The sequence below is a fragment of the Macaca nemestrina genome, chromosome 14 (assembly GCF_043159975.1).
Source record: "Macaca nemestrina isolate mMacNem1 chromosome 14, mMacNem.hap1, whole genome shotgun sequence".
NCBI classification, from domain to species: Eukaryota; Metazoa; Chordata; class Mammalia; order Primates; family Cercopithecidae; genus Macaca; species Macaca nemestrina.
This window is the reverse complement of record NC_092138.1, coordinates 69,346,049-69,370,107: the sequence shown is the minus strand read 5'-3', so window position 1 is coordinate 69,370,107 and position 24,059 is coordinate 69,346,049. Positions and strand designations below refer to the sequence as shown.

Here is a 24,059-nt window from a genome sequence, read left to right as displayed (position 1 = left end):
CCTGCTCAAAACCGCACCCCTGGCAGCCACCACACTGGGTCTAAGCGAGCATCTATTTATCATCCCAGCTCTCTGTGTGCATCAGGCCAGACTGTCAGACACCCTGTGCCTTTGGACTCTTGTGGGTGTTTTAGTATTAGAAATGGTGACGTTAGTGTTTTTTCTTTTCTTTTTTTTTTTTTTTTTTTTTGAGACAGAGTCTCGCTGTCACCAGGCTGGAGTACAGCGGCGCGATCTCGACTCACTGCAACCTCCACCTCCCGGGTTCAAGCGATTCTCCTGCCTCAGCCTCCCAAGTAGCTGGGAGGCACGTGCCACCACGCCCGTGCCACCCTGCCCAGCTAATTTTTGTATTTTTAGTAGAGACAGGGTTTCACCATGTTGGCCAGGCTGGTCTCGATCTCTTGATTTCGTGATCCACCTGCCTCAGCCTCCCAAAGTGCTGCGATTACAGGTGTGAGTCACCGTGCTCCGCCGTGTTTTTTCCTGTTCTTAAAATAACAGGTAACCTTTGGCTGGGTGCAGTGTCTCACGCCTGTAATCCCAGCACTTTGGGAGGCCGAGGCGGGCAGATCACGAGGTCAGGAGATCAAGACCAGCCTGGCCAACACAGTGAAACCTTGTCTCTACTAAAAATACAAATATTAGCTGGGCGTGGTGGCGTGGGCATGGTGGCATGCGCCTGTAGTCCCAGCTACTCGGGAGGCTGAGGCAGGAGAATCGCTTGAACCCAGGAGGCAGAGGTTGCAGTGAGCTGAGATCCTGTGACTGCACTCCAGCCTGGCAACAGCAAGACTCCATCTCAAAAAAAAAAAAAGTAACCTTTATGGAGCACCTACTTTCAGTCAAGCACTGTGCTAAGTGCTTTAAATGAATTAACTCGTTCGATCTATACAAAACCTTAGGAAGGAGGTACTCTTGTCATCCTCATTTCATAGATGAGGAATTGAGGAACAGAGAAGTTAAATAACTTGCCTCAGTCACATAGCTACCAAGTCGCCAGACAGATGCACACTTAGGGAGGTGGCTCCAGAGCCTGTGCTCCCAGCCATGAATCCTGTAACTGATAGTTTCCCTCTTGATGTTGGTGGCGAGGAAGCGGCTTGCCAAATTTGCCCGAGACTTCTCTCCTAGGGACAGGGTTGCATAGTGTTTACCTTCCTTCCCTACCCTTCGTTTCCTGCCTGCCAGTGGGGCAGAGCTGGACTCTCAGCCCGGTGCTTTGAGAGGGGAAAGTGTGTGCCAGCTCTTTAAACACAGGTGTTAATTGCTGAAATTCTTCAGTAATCACAGCACCTGTTCAGAAAGCCTCTGGCATGCCCATCTCCAGCAGTTACCTATTAGAAACTTAGCCTCCACAACATTATCTCAGCCTTGCTTGAATCCTTTTTTATTTTCCGCATAGTTGAGTGCTCTCTTGGGCTACTCACTAATTCAGAAAACATTCCAAATTTCACTATTTCTGCTCTAATTTGGCCCTTTTTTCCTCCTTAAAAATTGGTTATACTGGAGCTTCGATTTTGAGTCCAGGTTCAACTTTTGACTTTATCACGTTCAAACTGAGAGGCTTTAGATTAATTGCTTTCCACTGTAATCTTCAGTTTCCTAATCTGTGAGTTTATCTCGGGGTTTATTAAGATCAAATGAGATAAAAATGTGACAGCACCTTGTAATCTGCTGTTAGGGATTATGCTAGATTTTATCTCATGTTCGATAACTAAATAGTGTAATCTTTTAGAAATCTCTGCTACAGTAGAGGATACACCAGTTCTTCAGTGATTTCCACTGCTCACCTCTGGACCTTCCCCTATGTGGTTATGCCATTTATGCATTCATTTACTCAGCTAGTTTGACAAAATTTACTGAGCCCTGATGTGGATCAGCTACTATGGTAGGGGCTGGGGAAACAACATGCCTGGAACCCTGTCCTGTCCTTGGAGAGCCCGCCACTTGTATTAGGAAGTTGGTGGGTGCAGAGAGAGAATTAGAGAAAGAGGGCTCACTTGCAGCCAGCGGCAAGCCCGTGGAATTAGGTGCTTAGAAGAGGGGCACTGACCTAGCCTGGTGAGGGGTGGTCTGGAAGCTGCTTGGAGTGGGTGAGATCTGAGCCGACTCCTGAAGCAGGACACGGTTGGGGGTGTGCTGAGTAGATAAGGACAGGAGAGTCCTCTGATGGTGAAGGTGTGGGGGAGGCAGCGGGAGGAAGTGAGGTTGGCAAAGCAGTCAGGTCTTCGGCAGTCAGAAGCTGGTGAGTGACAGATTTGGGTTTGGAGAATATCATTTGGGGGTCACATGGAGGATGGGCAGGAGGGAACATGACTGGAGGCGGGGAGACATTGGGGTGCAGCTTTCTGCATTGAGTTGGTTTTAGTTTGCCTTGTCCCTTTCTGCTCTGGGAGTGGAGGTCAAGAGGCCCAGCCCCCTGCCGCTGATGGAGCTGTGTCACCAGGCTCTTGCTCCGCGGCTGAGGAGCCTCATGCTGTTCAGGTTCACATCCCAGAAGGTATTCAGCTGGAGCCTCGGACAGAGTTCAGCCCTGGCCGGGCCGCTAGCTGCCAGGAGGAGGGAGGTCCTGGGTTTAGATGAGGTGCAAAACTGGCGCCCGGGAAAGAGGGCTGAGCATCGAGAAACCCAGAAAGCTGTCTCACAGGTGCAGATGTGACAGTGGCTTTGTGGTCTCGAAAACCTGGAGTAGACAGCCCCCGTCTCGTCATTGTTTTCTTGTTAGTCCGGGGCTGCTTCTAGCTTGGAGATACACAGCTCCAAGCCCACCAGAGACACCAAAAACATAACTTTTCTGCCCTCTGGTGTTAAAAGAAGGAAGAGATATTGCTGGGAAGAGGCACATGTTTTCCTTCTCCTCTTATTAGGAAGTTGGTGGGTGCAGATTTGTCTCTTCAGGGGCCCAGCAGTGACTTCATTGAGGAACATCTGGCCTAGGCCGGATCCTCAGCTGCCTGCAGCAAACATTCCTGCCAGCAGGTGGCAGCAGGCCTCCAGGCTGCAATGCCTAGCCCATCTGCTGACCACAACCTTGCCACACCTCTTGGCATGGGGTGTGTGCTTTTGGGGATGAGGGGGTGGGTAGAAATGAATCAGACATGGGCCCTGCCTGTGTGGAAATTAGAGCACAGGCAGAGAGACAGATTCCCAGGCTATAAAACAGAATAAAATGGACTGTCTGAAATGTAAGAGACAGCATGGTGTAGGGGAAAAAGCAAGGGCAGTGGGATTCACACAGACCTGTCCTGACCCCGATGCCGCCCCTTACCAGCTGGGTAACCCTTGGCATGTTGAGTAATGTAACATGAACAATTGTAATAGCTAACAATCGCTAACATTGATGTAATGCTTCCTGTGGCCAGGCACAGAGCCAGGTGCTTTACATACAACTCATTTAATCCGCAACAACCCTTGAGGTAGGCACAGTTATATCCCCATTTTACAGATCAGGAAATGAAGGCACAAAGAAATCAAAGTTATTCCTAAAGGTCATGCAGCTGGTGGTGGGGAGAGCTGGATTTGAACCCAGGCAGGGCAGCTGCTCACCTTCATAATGGTGCATTCGTATCTGTGGGACTGGCACAGTGCTTGGCACCAGAATAAGACTCTTATTATTAGCTGTCAGGACTAATAATTCATGACAATTCAGGACGACAAAAGCTGTCTCCCGAGTGCTGTGTGTTTAGTGTCACTAATTCTCCATCTTCCTGGCAGATTTGGGCATGTGAGTGTGGCACACCTCCTGTTGGATCACGGGGCTGATGTCAATGCCCAGAACCGGCTAGGGGCCAGTGTGCTCACTGTGGCTTCTCGGGGCGGCCACCTGGGTGTGGTGAAGCTGCTCCTGGAAGCCGGTGCCTTTGTGGACCATCACCACCCTTCGGGCGAGCAACTGGGGTTGGGCGGCAACAGGGATGAGCCCCTGGACATCACGGCCCTGATGGCCGCCATCCAGCACGGGCACGAGGCCGTGGTGCGTCTACTGATGGAGTGGGGTGCGGACCCCAACCGCGCAGCCCGGACCGTGGGCTGGAGCCCACTGATGCTGGCCGCACTCACTGGGCGGCTTGGAGTGGCCCAGCAACTGGTGGAGAAGGGCGCCAACCCTGACCACCTCAGCGTGCTGGAGAAGACCGCCTTCGAGGTTGCACTGGACTGCAAGCACAGGGACCTTGTAGACTACCTGGACCCGATGACCACCGTCAGGCCCAAAACAGGTCAGGCTGCATGCCCCTCCGTGACTTCACAGAGGACCCCAAATTGTGTTTATGTGGCTTAAGCTGAGGATTGCTCTACTGGAAGGACACACAGAACTCAGAGTCCAGCCCTGCAGACCAGTGAGACTGAGGAAGTGGTGTGCTTAAGTGTCAGGGGGTTGCCTGTGACATGCAGGTTCTGGGCCCACTCTCTGCAGAGTCTGATTTGGTAGCCCTGGGCAAGAGTCTAGAAGCCTCCATAACAAGGCTGCTCTCCCCAGCCACATCATTCTGATGCAGTTGGTTCTGGGGTCCTTCTAGAACAAGGTTTGGCAAACTTTTTCTGTAAAAGGCCAAATAGACTGTATGGACCATACGGTCTCTGTTAAAACTACAGTAGTCACTTCTGCTAGAGTAAAAGCAGCCTTACATATGTAATGAGTAAATGAATGGGTGTGGCTATGCATATAATATGTAAATGAGTCAGTTGTGGCTAGGTTCCAATAAATTACAATTACGAAAACAGGCAGTGGGGCATATTTGAGCCATGGGCTATAGTTTGCTAGCCCCTGCTGTACCATAGTGTGCCTGACCTCCTCTGCCCTGATCATTTCTCAAACCCTAATTCATGTAAAATTGGTGAAAATTAGTTTTTTTAAAAACATCTAGCAGTGTGTCTTTTTTTTTTTTTTTTTTTTTTAACTTCTTGCCATCTCTCTGGCATGTAAAGAGTTGTCTAAACAATCCTTAGCAAATCTGCCACAGGACATACCACGTTTCAAAACCTCTAATGCACCATTTGCAATAAGATCGCGACACACAGCCTTGGTACCCTCTGTCTATGTAAAAGGCCTGACTTCGATGGCAGGATTGACAGCCAGGGAGTAACAGTAGGTGGGCTGCAGTGTATATAAGCATCTAGCTCTGAGAGGTCAAGAACTGAAGAAAGTAGCTTCAGGCACATTGGCTAAAAAGACCTGAAAGTGTTAAGTTTGTTACCGTTGAAAGAATATACAGTGGCCCCATCAATTAAGAGATGCTGAAAATTTGGTAAATGCTTATTAGAAATATACTCTCCAAAAAAAAAAAAAAAAAAAGAAATATACCATCCAATCAGAACAAGTCTGAAATAAACATGTTTTAAAAGCCTGTAATGACAGAGAGGTGGCAAAAATGAAGAGGACGCTCAAATGAGAAGGAAAAAGAAGTGAAGTTTAGGAAGGCCTATCTGAAGCCAAGAGAACTCTTACTTTGTCCAGGTGGGAAACTGAGGCCCAGAGAGGGAAGAAAGCTGGTCAAAGGTCACACACCCATTGGAAGCTGAGTGAGTGGCACTCAGGAGGTGAGGATTCCATGGGAAGAGCACCTAGAAGTGATTCTCCCACCTGCACCTTCTGCATGGGCTCTAGAAGCTGGTTTAACGCGTGACTCTTCTGAGCCTTTGCCTCATGTGTGAAACGGACACAATGACAACTACTACGGGGTGGTGGTGAGCAGAAGGCAGGTTATCCTCTGGTGTGTGAGATACTCAGCACAGTAGAGTGTTAGGGACTCATAAAGGCTGGCAATTAGAACTTAGGCCCCAGTCTCCTAGGACAGGGTTTTGTTTTGTTTTTGTTTTTGACACAGGCCATTGCTCTCCTTTAAAGGTTTGGGTTGTTTGTGGCGGGGATGGGGAAAGGATCTGCCTTTCCCAGGCCCTGTCGTGCCCAGCACACCTGCCATGCTGAATCTCCCCTCGCCCTCGCAGGGACCCTCTGAGGAGGGTGTTCCCCCATTTTGCAGGGGAGGGAACTCAGGCTCAGAAGTGGACACTCCAGAACTTGCACCTGCCCGTGCGTGCCGAGCTGTGCCTCTTCTGCTGTGTGTGTGTTTTCCTTCCCAGGTTTCCTCAGCCTCTGCATCTTGAATCTTCATGGAGTGCCCTCGGGCTTAGCTTCTCACAGGCCTCACTTTAGGGATTGTCCTGGCATCATGGGATGGTGATGCCCTCGTTTCACCAAGACGCAGAGGCTGAGACACATTGGTGGATGTGGCCAAGGTCACTGTCTACTTGGTTCGACCCTGGCTATGCCCCTGCTGGTCAAGGGACCTTGAACTGGTTGCCTGAGTTCACCAAGCTCCCATTTCCTTCTCCACAAATGGGTGGTAGGAGTGACACCCGCCTCAGGACTGCTGTGGGGGTCACGTGAGATCCTCCCTGGCCCAGAGGGAGCACATGAGAACTGGCGTTACTCCACAGTGTTGTCGGCGTATTTGACGGGAGCGAACCTCGGGTCTTCCAGCAGGATCGGGTCATGTTCCCATCAAGCAGACCCAGCCTGAGGCTCAGTTCTCCCACTCTGTACCTGGGTGGTCTTGGTGATGTTAATTAGCCCTGCAGGACTTCAGTGTCTTTTTTCATAAAATAGTCACAATAAAGACACTTTTCTTGGGAGATTTTTGTGAGGAATAGTAAGATCATGCCTGTAAAATTTTTATCGCAGTGCCCTGGCACATACACAACATCCAATAAATGGAAACTCTTATGTTTTGATTGATCATACATTCATTCTGATACTTCACAAATATGTACTGAGGCCTGCTATGTATCAGACACCTTTCTAGGCACTTTGGATACGTCGGTTAACAAATGAGATCCAAATCTCTGCCCTTGAGGACCTTGGCCTCGATAAGGGGAGATAGGCAGTCAATAGGAAATATGCATATTAAATATATAGTAAGGTAGGTGGTAAGTGCCATGAGGTTAAAATAAAAAAAAAAAGAGGGCAATGTAAAGAGGTTGGGTGTGGCAGAGCTGGGACAATGCAGGCTGCTGTGTCAAATGGAGTGGTTAGGCAACCTTGAGAAGGTGGGACTGCAGCAGACATGCAGGACCTGAGGGAGTGTGTTGGCCATGGGGGATCCCTGGGAAGAGCCCCAGGTAGGGTGCAGGCTGTGCTATTGATAATGACAGATGATGAGATAAATAATAGGAGCCCCAGCTCTTACTGTGCCATGCCTGGAAATCCAGCCCCCACCAAGGCCTTGGAGGTCCCCTGGTCTCTGCCTTTCATTAGCAGCAGGACAGGGTACCTTTGATGCAGTAGCTGTCATTGTGACGCCCCTGACTCCCCATTGAGGTTGTGGTGTGGAGGTTGGAGCAGATTTCTTTTCCTTGGGATGGGACAGGGTCCCTGGGACTGCTTGGATATAGTTGAAAAAACTGAGGCCCCAAGTGAGGAGGAGACGTGCCCAGAGTCACTGGGTGTCAGGACACAACTGCACCTGCCTCCTGGGGCCAGGCTCCGCTGTCAGTGATTAACTTGTGTCAGATGGTTGCTTAGCAGCAAACACTAAGACCAGGTGACACTCTTCTGTGAAAAGGTCTTGGCATGAGAAGACCCCCCCACCACAGCAAAGATGGTTCGTGAATACTTGGAGGAACATGACATATTTTTTAAAAGTCAGGTGCAAAATTGTTTCTTGATAGTATTTCACAGGCAAAATTGATGTACTGTGTCCTGTGGCAGTGTCTGTACTTCTCATGAAGAATTCTGGGATTCTGGCCAGGTGTGGTGGCTCATGCCTGTAATCCCAGCACTTTGGGAGGCGGAGATGGGTAGATCATGAGGTCAGGAGTTCGAGACCAACCTGCCCTAGATGGTGAAACCCCGTCTCTACTAAAAATGCAAAAATTAGCCAGGTGTGGTGGCAGGTGCCTGTAATCCCAGCTACTCTGGAAGCTGAGGCAGGAGAATCGCTTGAACCCGGGAGGTGGAGATTGCAGTGAGCCGAGATCTTGCCACTGCCCTCTAACCTGGGAGACAGGGCAAGACTCTGTCTCAAAAAAAAAAAAAAAAAAAAGGAATTCTGGGGTTCTGGCCTGGAGCGGTGGCTCACGCTTGCAATCCCAACAGTTTGGGAGGCCAAGGCGGGCAGATCACTCAAGGTCAGGAGTTAAAGACCAGCCTGGCCAACATGGCGAAACACTGTCTCTTACAAACATTAGCCAGGTGTGGTGGCATGTGCCTGTAATCCCAGCTACTCGGAAGGCTGAGGCACAAGAATCACTTGAACCCAGGAGGCAGAGGTTGCAGTGAGCCGAGATCACACCACTGCACTCCAGCCTGGGCAACAGAGTGAGACTCCATCTCATAAAAAGAATTCTGGGGTCCACCTTGCTGGTTGCTAGTAAAGAAATAATTGTTCTTTGAATGGGGCTTTAACATTATCATTTGATCCCTGCAACAGCCAGATGAAAGGGATGTTATCCCCACATTTGTGATGAAGAGGCAGCTTACTGTAAAAATGCGCACTGAAATTCTTATGCACTGACTCCACACTCAGTGCTCCTTGCCCCGGGCTGCAGCTTCCTCCCAGCTGCTCAAGAGGGCTTATCTGGACCAGAGTCAGCCCAGATTCACAAGTTCCCTCTGGCAGCTGCTCCGTCCCCTGGGATCAGTTAAAGACTGCAGAAGGCCTGCCTTCAGCCCCCTAGCAAGCAGACTGGCCATGAGGATGCCTCCTCTGACAGGAGCAGGGTACCTGCTGGCCCAGGCTTGGAGGAAGGTGTGGGATGAGCATGTGAGAGAGGGGCTAGCATCTGGCAGCTGCAGCAAGGCTCAGCTGTGCAGGTAGGCATGGGGTCTGGCCCCAACCTAGCAGCTGGGCTTCAGGGTACAGCATGAAGATGCCCAGTTGGGCAGTGGCCTTTGGGCAGCTGTGTCTGCAGGTTTGGGGCAGGGAGCATGTTCTGATTGCTTCTTACATGGGAGGGAAAGAAAACATGAGCATTGGCTCTTCTGTTGGCTGTGTCTGTGAACTTCCGTAGAGCTCAGCTGCTCGGTATGTCAGCAGCAGATTTGGAATTATGATTGTATGTTTAGTTTTTAGAAGAAAAAAAATTTTTTTAAACAATGTCCATAGGAATCCAAGATTTTCCAAGACCCCAAGACTTTTCAGTATATCTAGGAAAGGATATGCCAACATTTGTTTTGCCTAAAAATGATTGCTTTATTTGCATGAGATCAGGGCCGTGATCTGCTGCTCTTTTGTGTTTTGTTGGCAAGATCTGTCTCTGAAGTGTTTTCAGATGTTCTTTGGTAATAAACCTTCCAGAAGGGCTGCTGGATTTGTCCATTACGTAGGTCTCCAATTAGATTGCTTTTGAGAATTAGATGCTTTTTAAAGCCAGGCTGTGTTGTTACACCCTTGTGACTTTTCTGTTATATTAAACCTTTCCGTGGTTAACTTTTAAAATCTTTGTTTACCCAGATGAAGAGAAAAGGCGACCTGATATTTTCCATGCATTGAAAATGGGTAAGCGCTTTAGAAGATCTTTTTGGATATTTAAGAATACAGAACTACATTCTCCCAACCTAATATTTGTAGTCCTTTGCAGGGCCACCCAGGTTATTTGAGAAAGAAACAGGCATTTTGGTGTTTGGTGTTTGGAAGTTCAGATCCTGGAGGCCAGTATTTATTATGGAGCTCTACACATAGACTCCAGAGGGCCTCCAGCCCCACTCCAGCCGAACACTGGCTAGCTATATGCCCCAGCTCTTCCTGCCTCTGAAATGCCCCTCTGCATACCCATTCCAGTCTCTTTGTGACAAAGAGACATTTAGCCTAAAATTTTCTCTCTTGATATAGACCCTTCCTCCAGGAAGCCTTTCCCGATCCTCACCCCACAGCAAGACCTGAATTCTCCTTCTGCCTTCTTCTGTGTCCTTCATCTGTTCTCTGAAGACACTAACAATACTTCTGTCTTTTAGTAACACTTCTACCCATTCGTGTGCTTGTCTCTGTCCCGCCTAGACTGAGGCATTTGAGAGTCAGCGCTATCTCTGACCCCCTCTTAGTATCCCCTATGGTGCCCAGCAGCCCACTGCAGAGGCAGGGCCAGCAAGTGTTTGTTACGTGAACCACAGGATAAATCAGCTTATGGTCCCAGGCCCACAGATCACCCAGACTCTTGCTTGTGTTTGTAGGAAACTTCCAGCTGGTCAAAGAGATTGCCGATGAAGACCCCAGCCACGTGAACTTGGTCAATGGGGACGGGGCGACGCCCCTGATGCTAGCAGCTGTTACAGGGCAGCTGGCTCTGGTGCAGCTACTGGTGGAGAGGCACGCGGATGTTGACAAGCAGGACAGCGTGCATGGCTGGACAGCCCTCATGCAGGCGACCTACCATGGGTCAGTGCCAGCTCCACACCCTCAGCAACAAGGCCAGACATATGTTCTGGCCTGAGATGGGGGTTTCCAGTGGGCTCTTCTGGTCCTGAGATGCTGCATACAAACCCCAGGACTGTGACGACATTGAGGCATGCAAAAAAAAAAAAAAAAGAAAAGAAAAAAATGAAAGCGGCACAGGTTCATTTTATTTCCACCCTTCTGTGTCCAGATTTCCTGTTCTCCCATCACAGAATTTCACCAGTGGCCATGAAAAACCATGCAGCAGAAGCATTTTATGCAGAGAGATAAGGTTCTCTAGGTTGGTTTCAGTTGAACACAATGTCTGGTTCATTGGAGTTTTCACACTGAGATATAGTGACCTCCTTAAGTAGCCCCTGTATGAAGTAAACATTGGTGATTCATACCATTGTCATCTTGTGATGATTGATGGTGAGATGTGTCCTACCTCTCTCCTTTTGAATAAGCTTCAGTGTTTACAGGGTGCTTATGAACCCCTTCTTATGTGATCATCCCAGCAGGGTGGGCTGTCATCCTCCTGGAGGCCTCCTCTTTGGGGTGGGCATCTTGTAGCTGCTAAGTTATCTGATTCCCAATTAGGTTCTTTCCTTACCCTCTTTTAGGTGATTAGATCACTTTCCTGTGTCATCTGAAAGCAGTTTGTTTTCTTCTTCGATGAGCATTGAATTCCAAGATGAAATTTTATTTCAGACACCTTGGTCTGTAGGAGACTTACCCAATGGACATGTCCTGGTTTAGGGTGGAAGAAGTGGGGTCTCCCATGGGGTCAGTGATTTTTGGGCAGAGCCCTTGGTTTGGTCCTCTTCCCCTTCCCCTTTCCCTTTCCCTTCCCCTTCCCCTTCCCCTTCCCTTCCCCTTCCCTTCTGTTTCCGACAGTATCTCACTTTGTTGCCAGGCGGGAGTGCAGTAGCGTGATCATGGCTCACTACAGCCTTGACCTCCCAGACTCAAGCAATCCTCCTGCCTCAGTCTCTCAAGTAGCTGGGACTACAGGCTTGCACCACCACACCCAGCTGATTTTTAAACAAAATTTTTGGTAGAGACAAGGCCCCCCATGTTGCCCAGGCTGGTCTCAAACTCCTGGGCTCAAGCCATCCTCCCGCCTTTGCTTCCCAAAGTGGTGGGATTACAAGTGTGAGCCACCACATCTAGCCTCGGTTTTCATTTTGTTCCTGGAAGGAACACTTAGACTTTGATTTAAATCATGTTCCCGCTTGACCTGCCCACGTGCTAGGGAATGAGAGAATGAGACTGTTTGCCCTTCCATGCCCTTCTTAAATGCTCAGAGACTGAGCCTTGTAGTTAATGTTGTTGGTTTTGTTGCCCAGGAGCAAAGCCATACTTTTGCTTTCAGTGAATGTAACTCTAGCATTTTCTTCCCAGGAATAAGGAAATTGTCAAATATCTGCTAAACCAAGGGGCTGATGTCACTCTTCGTGCAAAAAATGGATACACAGCCTTTGACCTGGTGATGCTGCTGAATGATCCCGGTGGGTAATTTCAAGAAAAGGGTTGTAAATCTACCCAGCATTTCTCCGGCTGGGAGTCAAGACAACCACCTCCTCTGTGACTTGTATTTTATGCACTTGCTTATTCGTGGGGGAAAGTCATTCTCAAGTGTCAGGAGCTTACCACATGATCCTTAGGCAAGTCCCTTCCCTCCCCAGTGGAGCACTGGACTTGGACCAGGTGGCCCTGGGGGCTTCTTCCAGCACCAACCGCCTAGGAGTCTCCAGAGAGGGAAGGAAAATAAGACATGTCTGACTTCGCAGTCCACACACACTCTAGAATGGCATCTGTGCTTCACAGCCAGAAATCCTGAGTCACTCAGGTGGAAACATAAAGGCCCCTTTGATAAGCAGAATGGGAGATAGAGCGATGGCCCCCTCAGCTTAATTGTGTAGATAGAGGCTGCAGGGTCAAGGGTCCTGTGCTGGGAATGTTGCCATTAGTTCCACCCCTCTTGGTCCTCAGCTGGTACCTGCTACTCCTCTTTGACCCTCCCCTGCTGTGACAGGCCCTCTTTTGGGACCTGGGCTTCCAGTTAGCCAGCTCAAGGGGAAAGGTCTCTGATCTGTCATCTTATTACCCTGGAGTTTGAACCCAGAGAGAGAGAAGCTCCGAGGCCCTTCTGACCCACTAGGCTTGAACCCTGTGCTGGGATTCTCGCTGTTGGCTGTGGGGAGAGAAGACTTTGACGTCTGTAGTCACAAGTCACCTGCTGGCCCTCTTAACTAGAGAGGAAGCCAGCAGGTGTGCCCTTCCTCATCACAGCACCACCACCCTTGCCACCCCTTCCCTGCTGCAGGCCCCTGCACTTCACAGATGCACACTTGGTTCTGTTTGACCCTCGAAGAGGTCTGAGAGGGGAAGCAGAGGTTCACACCCTCTTGAAGAGATGAGGTCGCCAAGACTCGGGAAGTGATCTGTCCCAGCCAGAGAGTTGGAGTCCTGTGCCCCAAGTCTAGTGATCTTACTCCACCTAATTGGAGACCTTCTTCACGTGCCAAGACTTGTTTATTTGGCATCAGTCCCCAGCCACTCTCGCTGGATCTCATACACACTTTTTCTGACAAACTTATCTTTTCAGTGTTCCTCTTCTCCCTAGCCTCCACTGCCATTTATTCCCTTTCCCAAATAAAACAGCCTGTTCCTAGGAATATTTTTCCTAGTGGGTTTTTCAATAAGGTGTTTACACAAAACTTTTGAAAAAACTCATGCCTATTATTGAGTACTTGGAGAGAAAAAAGAAATAGCCCTGCGTGGATGGCTCACGCCCATAATCCCAGCACTTTGGGAGGCTGAGTTGGGTGGATCACTTGAGGCCAGGAGTTCGAGACCAGCCTGGCCAACATGGCGAAACCCCATCTCTACTAAAAGTACAAAAAGTAGCCAGGCATGGTGGCGGGCCCTGTAGCCCCAGCTACATGGGAGGCTGAGGCAAAGAATCGCTTGAACCTAGGAGGTGGAGGTTCAGTGAGCCAAGAATGTGCCACTGCACTCCAGCCTGGGTGACAGAGCAAGACTCTTGTCTCAAAAAAAAAAAAAAAAAAAGAAATAGTCATCAAGAAAAAGCATTGTTAATAGTTTGGAGTAGTTTCTTCTCAATCTTTTTTGCAGTGCTTTTTTTTATATAACTGAGTTGGGTTCATAATAACTTCATAATACTTAATATTTTTAAGGCACTTGTATTGCTCTAAAGGAATTCCCATGAATCGTCAAGATACCTTTGTGTGGTGGGTATTAATGTCGCTGACTTGTACAGAGGCACAGAGAGGCTTTGTAATTTACGTGCAGTTACATAGCCAGGGAGGGACAGAGGCAGAATCTGAACCTCTGCAGCCTGGCTGTGAAGCCTGCGCTTTTAAACACACTGTCCGCCCTGCGTTCCTCATGAGAGAGGACTTCCGGTTTTTCTTTCTGGTTAAGTAGGTTAAGCCCTGCTGGCTTTGTTTGCCACCTTTTGAAGATCAGATGGAGAGGCAGGTGCCTTGATTCTGGAATTACACAGGCCCTGGAGCTGCAGGACTGAGTTCTAAGTCTGATAGGGGTCATCTTGAGTCTTCTCCTCATGGCCCAACAGACATATTTGCAGGTAAAATGCTGCCTTTTGTGTCCATAGACACGGAACTTGTTCGACTGCTGGCATCTGTGTGCATGCAGGTGAATAAAGACAAAGGCCGTCCGAGCCACCAGCTGCCCCTGCCCCACTCGAAGGTCCGACAGCCCTGGAGCATCCCAGTGCTGCCTGATGACAAGGGTGGGCTGAAGGTTTGTCTTTTCCTGTCTTAAAGGGGCTTAGGGGGCCAGGGAGATGGGGGCTGGCGGGGATCCTGCTGCCTCCTATGCACCCAGGCTGGTTTTTGCTGGGGAGTCCCAGCAGGGGTGGCAGGTGAGCTGGCATTGAGCAATAGGAAACAAGGGGGACCAGGAAAAACTGGGGTGACTGTGACCATGTTGTGGCAACAGTGGCTGCTTTGTAAGAATGTGGGTCCACGCCTGTAATCCCAGCTACTCCAGAGGCTCAGACAGGAGAAATGCTTGAGCCTGGGAGGCGGTGGTTGCAGTGAGCCGAGATCACGTCACTGCACTCCAGCCTATGTGACAGCGCAAGAGCTTGTCTCAGAAAGGACTGTGGGTCCATATTACTAGATCTCTTTTTTTTTTTTTTAAGGAAAAAATAGAAATCCAGATTTTGATATGGAATCTTAATTCATAAGTATAGGGAATTTTAGAAAATTCTGCATGATTTAGTACTGAGCTGGCCAAAGCAAACACTTCTCTTCCCAAGGAATCCATTTGCAGCCTCTGCTTTACTGTGCAGGATATTTGCTGATCGTGCCACTCTAGGGTCTCCCTGCAGTCCACAGGCCCTGCCAGCTTCCTGGAAACACCAGAAACAAGCTCTAGTGGCTGCTTGTAACTGCAAGCTGAGACTTCCTCTTTGGATTTCTCATCTTCCACGTCCTGCTCTACTTGTTTGAAGTCAAACTTACTTTATGCCTGAGAAAATAAAACAACACACTGGTTTTGTCTGCCCACCTCCCCACTCTGCATGGAGCGGCAGCGCCTTCTGAGGGCTGCAGACTCGGCGCTGGCTCAAGCTCTGCATCCTTCCTGACTGGTGTTCTCATAGCTCCCTTCGTTCCTGCTTTTACTGCCATTTCCATAGGCTAGGCCCTCACAGACGCCGTTCGTGGCTGTTCATTAACCTCTGAGTGGTCATGGGTTACAAGTGTTCCCGGGAGGTAGTGCCTGTCCTCTATAGGTGAGGATCAGCTGTAGGAGCGACTGGCCCAGGCCCTGATATAGAGATCCTGATGCCTCTCATGTTATCACCAGAGCAGGAGGAGGGAGATTATGCAATGATAGACGCTTAGGAATCTGGAGCTGCCTCTGTGTCCATCTGTCCCTGTTTCACTGTAAGACCTCAAGTAAGTCCTGTCTGGGTCTCCATTTCTCACGTGCAATGAGGAGATTGATTAGATGAGGGATGGCAAATAGGGTTCACTGCCACCTCCAGGCTATTGGAAATGACTGCCTAAGGTATGGATCAGGAAAGATTTAGTGAGTAACCATGGCTTATTGGGAATGGGTGCTATTGTTGATCAGTAATGTCTGTCCAGGCCCCAGGAGAGGGGAGGGCAGGCACCTGTGAATGTAGTCACTGTCTCTGGGCTGGGTGGGTCCTGGGCCTGCTCTCCTTGCCCTTCCTGGAGCATGACTTCTGCCCTGCGTTCCTTTGGCAGTCCTGGTGGAACCGAATGTCCAATCGGTTCCGAAAGCTCAAACTGATGCAGACGTTGCCCCGCGGGCTGTCCAGCAACCAGCCTTTGCCTTTCTCTGACGAGCCTGAGCCAGCTCTGGATTCCACAATGAGGGCTGCCCCCCAGGACAGGACAAGCCGCTCTGCACTGCCTGATGCAGCCCCTGTGACCAAAGACAATGGTGAGAAAAGCCTGCCCATGCAGTAGAATTTTTGGAATGGTCTGAGCCTGCACCCTCTGCCCTTCATCCTACCTCCTGGGCTGCTGTCAGGGGTGAGGTGATGTTGGAATGTGACACTGGAGCACAGAGGCTGGTCTGGTAGAAAAGAGACTTAGGCAGGGACACAACCACCAGGAGTGTGATAGAATGAGAAGGTGCTGCCCAGTGGCAAGAGGCCCAGGTTCCTGTCCCACACTCCCTGCTGAAGGACGACAGGGAATCATCCTCTCTCTTGCCTTTGGTAGGTGGTTTTCCCCACTATGAAATGTGATTGGTCTATCACACTGAAAGCATCTTGAAATAAAATGAGTTACTGGGAGGGTGTGAGTAGTGAGCTCCCCATCACTGGAGGTATTCAACAGCTTGGATAACTTTGTCAGTTTGCTGAAGGAGATTCCCATACTGACTGGAACATGGATAAGATCCCTTCCAACAGTCAGATTCCCCATAACTGGATTAGCTCCTCTGGCACCACTGTCTGAGACAGACTATTGAGCTGGGGGCACCACTGTCTGACCCAGCACGGCAATGGTTTATGGAAAAGCTGAAAACATTTTCCAATATACCTTTTAAATGCCTGCCTTCTATTAAAATATCGAATACCAATTATTATTAAATATTTAAGCACCCAGGAGAGTTGGTTTTCCAGGATGAAGCCAGCCCCAGTCACTCATCCTCATGCTGTGGACACGTGGAAGGGTCATTTCAGGAAATTTCCATTTGTCTCTCAGGTCCTGGGAGCACAAGAGGAGAAAAGGAAGACACGTTATTGACAACCATGGTGAGCGTGGGGCTTTTCTAAAAGCATTTTAGGTCTCTGGCAATCATCAGTTGATTGATTTACAAGGAGGGATATGGGCGTTTGTCTGTCTTTGTGGTGGTCACAGATAGAGTTGGTGATCAGAATGTGTAGCAATAGGCTTAGCTCTGGCACTGAGGAGTCAGAACAGATGCCAGCTCTAAACTGGAGAGGGCTGTGCTGGTGCTCAGCCGATGGGTGTCAGCCCTGGCCCTGTTCTCAGGGAGGCAGGGGATTGAGGGTAGGAATTGATGGGCAGCATGAGAAATGAAGACTCACCATTTGGGCTGTGGAGAACCGGGGAGAGAGGAGTCAAAGAGGAGGGTATGTGTCCAGCTGGGGAGGCCTCAGTTTCCTCATCTGTAAATTAGAGATGTATTAGGATTAGGGTCAACTGTGAGTAACAAAAAGTCCCCAAATAACAGTGGTATAAATAAGATAGCAGTCTACTTCATTCAAGTAAACAAAGTTCAGAACTAGTATATGACTCCTTGGAGTTAGGGACTTGAGTCCTTTTTGCCTGTTGGTCCCCCATGTGTGGTTTCTATTTCTAAGGTCACCTCTTGGTTCAAGATGGCTGCCAGAGCTCTGGCCATCACGGCCTCATTCCAGCCAGCAGGAGAGAGGAGTGGAAAAGAGGTAGCCATGGGCACATGCCAGCTGTCTTTAAAGAAGTTTCTTGGGGCCACGAGCAGTGGCTCACGCCTGTAATCCCAGCACTTTGGGAGGCAGAGGCGGGTGGATCACCTGAGGTCAGGAGTTTGAGACCAGCCTGGCCAACATGGTGTATTTTTAGTCTCTAGTAAAAATACAAAAATTAGCTGGGCGTGGTTGCGGGCGCCTGTAATACCAGATACTCGGGAGGCTGAGGTAGGAGAATTGGTTGAACCCAGGAAGCAGAGGTTGCAGCGAGCCAAGCTCGTGCCATTGCACTCCAGCCTGGGTGACAGAGCAAGATTCTGTCTTTAAAAAAAAAAAAAAAAAAAAAAAAAAAAGATTTCTTGGAAACAACTTTGCTTAAATCACAGCGGGGAAGCTGGGAAATGAAGTCTTTGTTCCAGGTGGTCCTGTGCCCATCTAAATAAACATCAGGTGTGTCATTTCTAAGATGTGAAAAATAGATACTGGGGGACACTTTGTAGTCTCTGACTTTGGGGATTCCTCGTGGTTATGGTTTTTAAACAAGATCACTCCCAGGAAGTTCTTAGCCTAGGGTCTGGCCCAGAATAAGCTCCGTGGTATGAACTTGGATGTGTTACCTCCCCTCTTTGAGTTTCACATTCCTTTCCTCTGACATGAGAGCTTAATGGTTAAAGTTGGACTTGAGTCCCTTTAGTGTTAAGACCCTAATAGTAGCCAGCAGAGGGCAGTGTTGCAGAGGACAAGGGAGCAGCGGGGGCTCCCAGAAAGGCTTCAGCAGCGTCAGGAACTGCAGAGCCCAGCGAGGAGTCCTGACCCAATCTGCCCATGGCTCCCTGCCACCCCAACAGGTGTAAATTGATGGTTCTAACACTGACTGTGGGAGCTTGTGCTGCCTTACATTTGATCATGTTATTAAATAGCAATAATTATTTTTGGTGTGAAGACAGAAATGCTGTTTTAGAAATTTTGGAAGAAGCAGTAAAACATAAAGAAGGAAAATAAATTTGCCCCGATCACACACCCAGCTATAACCGTGGTTGGCATTTTTATGGTATATGTCTTTTGAGTATTTTTTGTAAGCAGTTTTTTAGCATAAATAAATGTGATATTATATGTAATAATAGCAAATACCATAGCTCTTACTAAGTACCAGCTACTATTCACCGCACTTTGCATATATTAGCTCATTTAATATTCGTGAGGTTGGCACTGTTAGTATCTTTCCCATATTGTGTTGAATCCAATTTATTTGTGATTTGTATGTTGTGACCATCTTTTCCATGTCATCAAACACCATGTAGCCACATCATATTTAATGGCTACGTTAGAACATTCCAGTGTAGGAACGTGTCTCTTTATCTAAGACTGAACTGTCAGACTCTGGGATTTCTAGTTTTTTGTTATTTTAACAGCTCAGATGCATGTCCCTATACCTTCATTTCCCCTACTTGCCTGATATTTGCTCAGGATGAATACCTAGAAATGGAATTCCTGGGTCAAAGGTTGTGAATGTCATTGGCTTCCAGAATGATAGCAACAATTTAGACTGTTACCCCAGGGAGGGAAAAGACCCTTTTGTGGTGGTGGGTTTGTCGCTGAGTGTCCAACTCAACCCTGTTTGCTAGATGAGCTTGTTGTGGTCTAGAGGGAAAGAGGGGACAGCACTTGTTTACAGACTGTCAGAAAAGCAGGACAGAGCCAGCCTGGGAACCCGGGAGGTGTACTCCTTCCCTGACCCCTCATGCCCTGTAGAGGGCGCCAGTGTGCCTGCCCACCCATAATGGGTGGGGTGGCCTGGCTGCTCCGCTGATGGGCATGTGCAGCCGTCGGTGTGGAGATGCCCGCCTTGCTCGGCTTCTGAGGCAGGTTTAGCTGTGGGATGCCCGTTGCTGCAAAGCACCATCTGGCAAAAAGTTCACTGTTTTTTCTTAATTAAGGTGAGCGTGATCTGTGAACACTTTCCTTGATGATCTAACAGTCATTACTGTGTAGATTTTATACTGACCCCCAAATCACATTTTCAAAATTTAAAATTAAATTAGAATTAAATGTCAGCAGCAGGAGGCGTGGCTGGAGCAGGCTGGTTTGTGGGGGGCTGGGGAAGAAAGTGGTTGGTGCTGGGCCCTAGCCCTTATCCCCTCCCCTTTCCTCCTTCAGCCCCAACGGCTGCTCAGGCTGGTCTCTTCGCAGCACTGCATCCATGTCCTGCTCCTCTAGGCTCCAGGCCTTTCCGTATTCCGGCCCCTCACTTGGTCTGGAATGCCCCTTCTGGTCTTCACTGGCCCAGCTTAAACTGTCATTCAAGCTCAACTCACTCCCCACAAAGGCGCCCTCACTGCACAGCAGTGGCGCCCTTCCTCTGTGTTCTCCCAGTTCCCCTGCGTCCCCCATAGCACACCAACATCATCTGCTTCTCCGTGGCGCTCTGTCTCCTCTGCCCCATTCTGATCTTGCTGCTGTGGGGAGAGATCCAGGAGCCTGGCATTGGCGCAGAGCAGACATGGGTGTTGTGCGGTTACTGGGAGGAGAGCTGCAGATGCCACATAGCTCCTGGCTTAGGTGGAGGGGCGGATGGTGGCGCCATGCCCCAAGAAGCAGGAAAAACATGGAGTCTTTCCCACAGAGTTGGGAGCCCTGCTGGGGTCTTGTCTAACCCTCAGCCTGTCTTTTTCAGCTTCGAAATGGAGCTCCCCTCACCAGACTGCCGAGTGACAAGCTGAAAGCAGTCATCCCCCCATTCCTACCTCCTTCCAATTTTGAGCTGTGGAGCTCTGATCGGTCCCGGACGCGTCACAACGGGAAGGTAGACCCCATGAAGACCGTGCTGCCCCAGAGAGCCAGCAGGGGCCACCCTGTGGGTGGCGGGGGCACAGACGCCGTAAGTTGTCTTCTGACACACTTTTACACATCACTCACTGCTCGCTGAAATCATGGTGTGTTCCAGGCAGAGGGACCTCAAACCGACAAATCCAGAAGGATCGCAACGTTTTTTTTTTCTTTTGAGTGGATGATATCCTTTTGTCTAATGAAGCCCTATAGAGCAACTCAATATGGAAAATAGATTAAAATGTTGAGGTAGCAGGGAACATCTGTCCCCTTACTGGAACCCTAGAGCTCCAAGGAGCACAGTTTGAAGACCTGATGTATCTAATCCAACCTTCCTTTTAGTAGATGAGGAAACTGGGACCCAGGGAGTGGGAGTAATAGCTGAAGATCACCAGCCAAGTGCTGGTAAACCACGATCAAGAGCAAACACTCAGTGGCAACTGTGTGTGCTGCCGGTGTTTTCTTGTACCCAAGAGTGTGACTTCTGTCCTTTTGACTGTATTGGTTTCTAACTTGGTGGCTGTTGGTCTGTTTCTGAAATTGACAGCCCTGTCAATGTGGAAGTATCTCTGTGTGTAGCCTGTATCTAGATGGTAGATGCGGCAAACAGGCAAGACGAAGGGATTCAGGACTGACCCTGTCGCCGTGTGCTGGGTGATTGGAGAAACATAGCCTCTATCTCTATAAGATGGGGCTGGCCCCAGCACTCACTGCTGCCTCCTAGGGCTATGGTAGTATCAGATCACCAGCAGGAGACCAAGAGCCTGGCGCCTGGAGATACTCTCAAAACAGGCAGGACAGGTTTGCGTTTAGTCCCCTATTCTCGATCAGGTAGGAACATGGGGGAGTTGTAGAACCCATCCCTGAGACCTCTTCTATGGTTGTGTTTCCTTGATAATTTAACCTTAGAGGGACAGAACATTAACTTGACTTGCTTCATTTGCTCAGTGGACATTCACTGAATCCCACTGCCATGTAGCCCAGTCAGCCCCATTCTGCCCTAGAAGAGGCGGTGGTCTGGGTGGCAAAGACACAGGCGCAGAACATGAGGCAGGGAGCAGTGTGAGGAGTGTGCGAGCACCAGAGAGGTGACTGTGTGTGGTAGGACACTCAGGAGGCCTCCAGGCAGAGGCAACAGCTGAGCTGGGATTTGCAAGCTGTGGAAGAGTTTTCTCCCCAGTGGAGTGCAGGCAGCAGCATCCCAGGTAGAGGGAGAGAGAACATGAGCTATAGCCTTTGTAAGTGTGTTCTGTTTTGCTTACTCAGCAGATGGGCCTCATTCTGGGCCCTGGGGATCTTGTCACTGTCCTTCCCTTAGGAGTGCCCACAGTGTGGGGCCAGGGCCCTGGGATCTGTCACTGTCTCTCCCTTAGAAGTGTCCACAGCAGAGGACCTACAAGAGGACTTTTGTTTTGGTGTCCTATGGCTGCTGTAACAAGTCACCTCAAACTGCATGGCTTAAAACAACAGAAATGTATTCTGTCACGGTCCTGGAGGCAGAAACCCTGAACTCAAGGTGTCAGCAGGGCCCTGCTCCCTCCGGAGGCTCCAGGGAGATCCGTTCTTTCCTCTGACAGCTTCTCTTGACTCTAGGCTTCACTTGGCTTGTGGCTGCGTCACTCCAGTCTCAGCCTCCATGGTCACATTGCTTGCTCGTTTGTCAAAATTCCCTCTGCCTTTTCTCTTATGAAGATACATGTGATTGCATTTCAAGCCCACCTGGAAATTCCAGGATAAGCTCCTCCTCTCAAAATTCTTGACTTGAGCACATCTTAGGTAAGCACATATAAGCTCATCCTCAGTCTCGTGCCTCATAAGGTAACAGTCAAAGGTTCTGGGAATTAGGACAGTGTGTATCTTTTTGGGGGCGGCGATTCAGCCTACTCCAACTTTAATCATATCTACTGAGTGCCGCCTTTGTGCCGAGGCCAGAGCTGGGTACCAGGCATACAGCAGAGAACCAAGACCCCATGGAGCTGACAGTCCACTGGGGCATCAGACACACAGGCAGCCGCAGTAAACATACACTCACAAGCCGTGGTAAGAGTCACAGTGTAAGCCAAGAGGGTGCTGGAAGGGAGCACAGCCATGTGTCGGGGAGCCAGCCCTACACGGGAGCCCATCTTAGACCAGAGCCCACATTACACCGCTTAGGCAGTGAAGGCCTCCGAGACCTGAGACCCAAGGACAGGGAGGAGCCGCTGTGGGAGGAGCTGCCGGGTCCATGTAGAACAGGTTGCCTGGGCAAAGGCCCCAAGGCACAAAAAGGATCAGCAGGAAACCGAAAGGAGGTTGGTGTGCCTGGAGCAGAGCAAGTGAAGCAGGGGGTGGAGTGAGTTCAGGGTGGAGAGGATGTGACCGGGAGCCCTGGCACCAGAGACAATGGGGCCAGGAAAGGCACCATCAAGGATGTGGGGAGGAGAAGACCCATTCCAGGCTGAGGGACCAATAGGGACAGCATCACGGAAGCAGGCTTGGAGGTGGGGAGCTGGTTACTGTGCCAGGTGGTGCTGAGGGGGGCTAGATTTTGTCCTGGATGTGCTGAGGCCTCCATGGGTTGTCAGTGAATAACATGGTCAGGTTTTTTCTTGGAAGGCCCTGGAGTTGAATGAGACTGAAAGCAAGGTGGCTCATGGGAAATGACATCACATGGGTTCACTGAGCTGATGGGTGAGTTGTCAGCACATAGAAGCAAGCTCTATCCCTCAGGGACTCCCCTGATGGGCCCTGGCAGGGCCGTGCTGGGCACAGCGAGCTCTGGTGGGGTGTGCACCACCTGAGCGCAGGAACCCTCACACTGATCTGCACGGCTGGAGGGAGGAGCAGCCTCCCTAAGTGCTGTACGTGCCTTATTCTTGCAGACACCCGTCAGGCCTGTTAAATTTCCAAGCCTCTCCAGAAGCCCAGCCTCTCCTGCCAATTCTGGAAACTTCAACCACTCGCCCCATTCATCGGGCGGCTCCAGTGGGGTAGGAGGTGTGAGCCGGCATGGTGGGGAGCTGCTTAACCGCTCAGGTGAGTAGCTGGGCAGGGCCACTCAGGGAGGTGGGATAATCCCTTGGGACTGAGGGTGTGCGCTGCCCGGATATTCAGGCTGCAGACAGTGGCAGAAATGACCGCACAAGAGGGACTTTCTCCTTGATGTGGCTAAGAGATTTTTCAGTGAATTCACAATTCACATTTTATACAGTTTCTTGGGGATGCGGGTGGATGGAGATGAAGGAAAATAAAGTCCAGAATGCTCTTTTTTTTTTCTTCTTGGATTAAAAGAAATGTGTGGTATTTTCACAGTGTTTAAAATCCCTGAAAGTTAGAGCTTGGACCTTCTCATTCTGCCCCTTCATTGAACAGATGAGGAAAATGAAGCTCACAATGGGCAAGAGATTTGCTTAGGGTCACACAGCAAGTTGGTGGCAATTAGGTCTCAAAGCAGAGTGCCCCAAAGTTATGGTGGGCTTGCAGCATACTTTCTAGTCCTCCCTAAGGTCATCCAGGATTAACCAAACCAGCTTTGCAGGAAGGCCACTGTATTAGTCTGTTCTTGCGCTGCTATTAAAGACATACTCAAGATTGGGTAATTTATAAAGAAAAAGGATTAATGGAGTCACAATTCCACATGGCTGAGGAGGCCTCACAATCGTGGCAGAAGCTGAAAGGCACAACTTACATGGCGGCAGGGCAAGAGAGAGCTTGTGCAGGGAAACTCCTTGTTATAAAACCATCAGATCTCATGACACTTATTCACTACCATGGGAACAGCACAGGAGAGACCCGCCCCCATGATTCAATTACCTCGATCAGGTCCCTCCCATTACATGTGGGAATTGTGGGAAAATGCAATTCAAGATGAGATTTGGGTGGGGACACAGCCAAACCATATCAGCCACCCTGCTTCTAGTGGAAAAAGCTTT

General features: G+C 49.6%; 1 protein-coding gene across 12 annotated transcripts in view; it reads left to right on the top strand.

Annotated features, from left to right (window-relative positions):
• LOC105477205 (ankyrin repeat and sterile alpha motif domain containing 6) overlaps positions 1-24,059 on the top strand; it is a 71,289-nt gene that overhangs the window by 1,782 nt on the left and 45,448 nt on the right. For 9 of the 12 annotated variants that reach the window (XR_011612722.1, XR_011612721.1, XR_011612724.1 and 6 more), the window contains exons 2-11: positions 3,718-4,220; positions 9,456-9,500; positions 10,172-10,376; positions 11,778-11,884; positions 14,017-14,165; positions 15,644-15,842; positions 16,613-16,662; positions 17,236-17,319; positions 19,997-20,200; positions 23,010-23,163. Coding sequence is in view for 6 of the 12 variants with exons in the window: in XM_071078070.1 (XP_070934171.1) it covers positions 3,718-4,220; positions 9,456-9,500; positions 10,172-10,376; positions 11,778-11,884; positions 14,017-14,165; positions 15,644-15,842; positions 16,613-16,662; positions 17,236-17,319; positions 19,997-20,200; positions 23,010-23,163 (1,700 nt within the window). In the remaining 6 variants the exon portion in view is untranslated. The remainder of the gene's footprint in view (positions 1-3,717; positions 4,221-9,455; positions 9,501-10,171; positions 10,377-11,777; positions 11,885-14,016; positions 14,166-15,643; positions 15,843-16,612; positions 16,663-17,235; positions 17,320-19,996; positions 20,201-23,009; positions 23,164-24,059) is intronic. The other 3 variants (XR_003016989.2, XM_011733610.3, XM_011733609.3) reach the window with 1 other exon arrangement.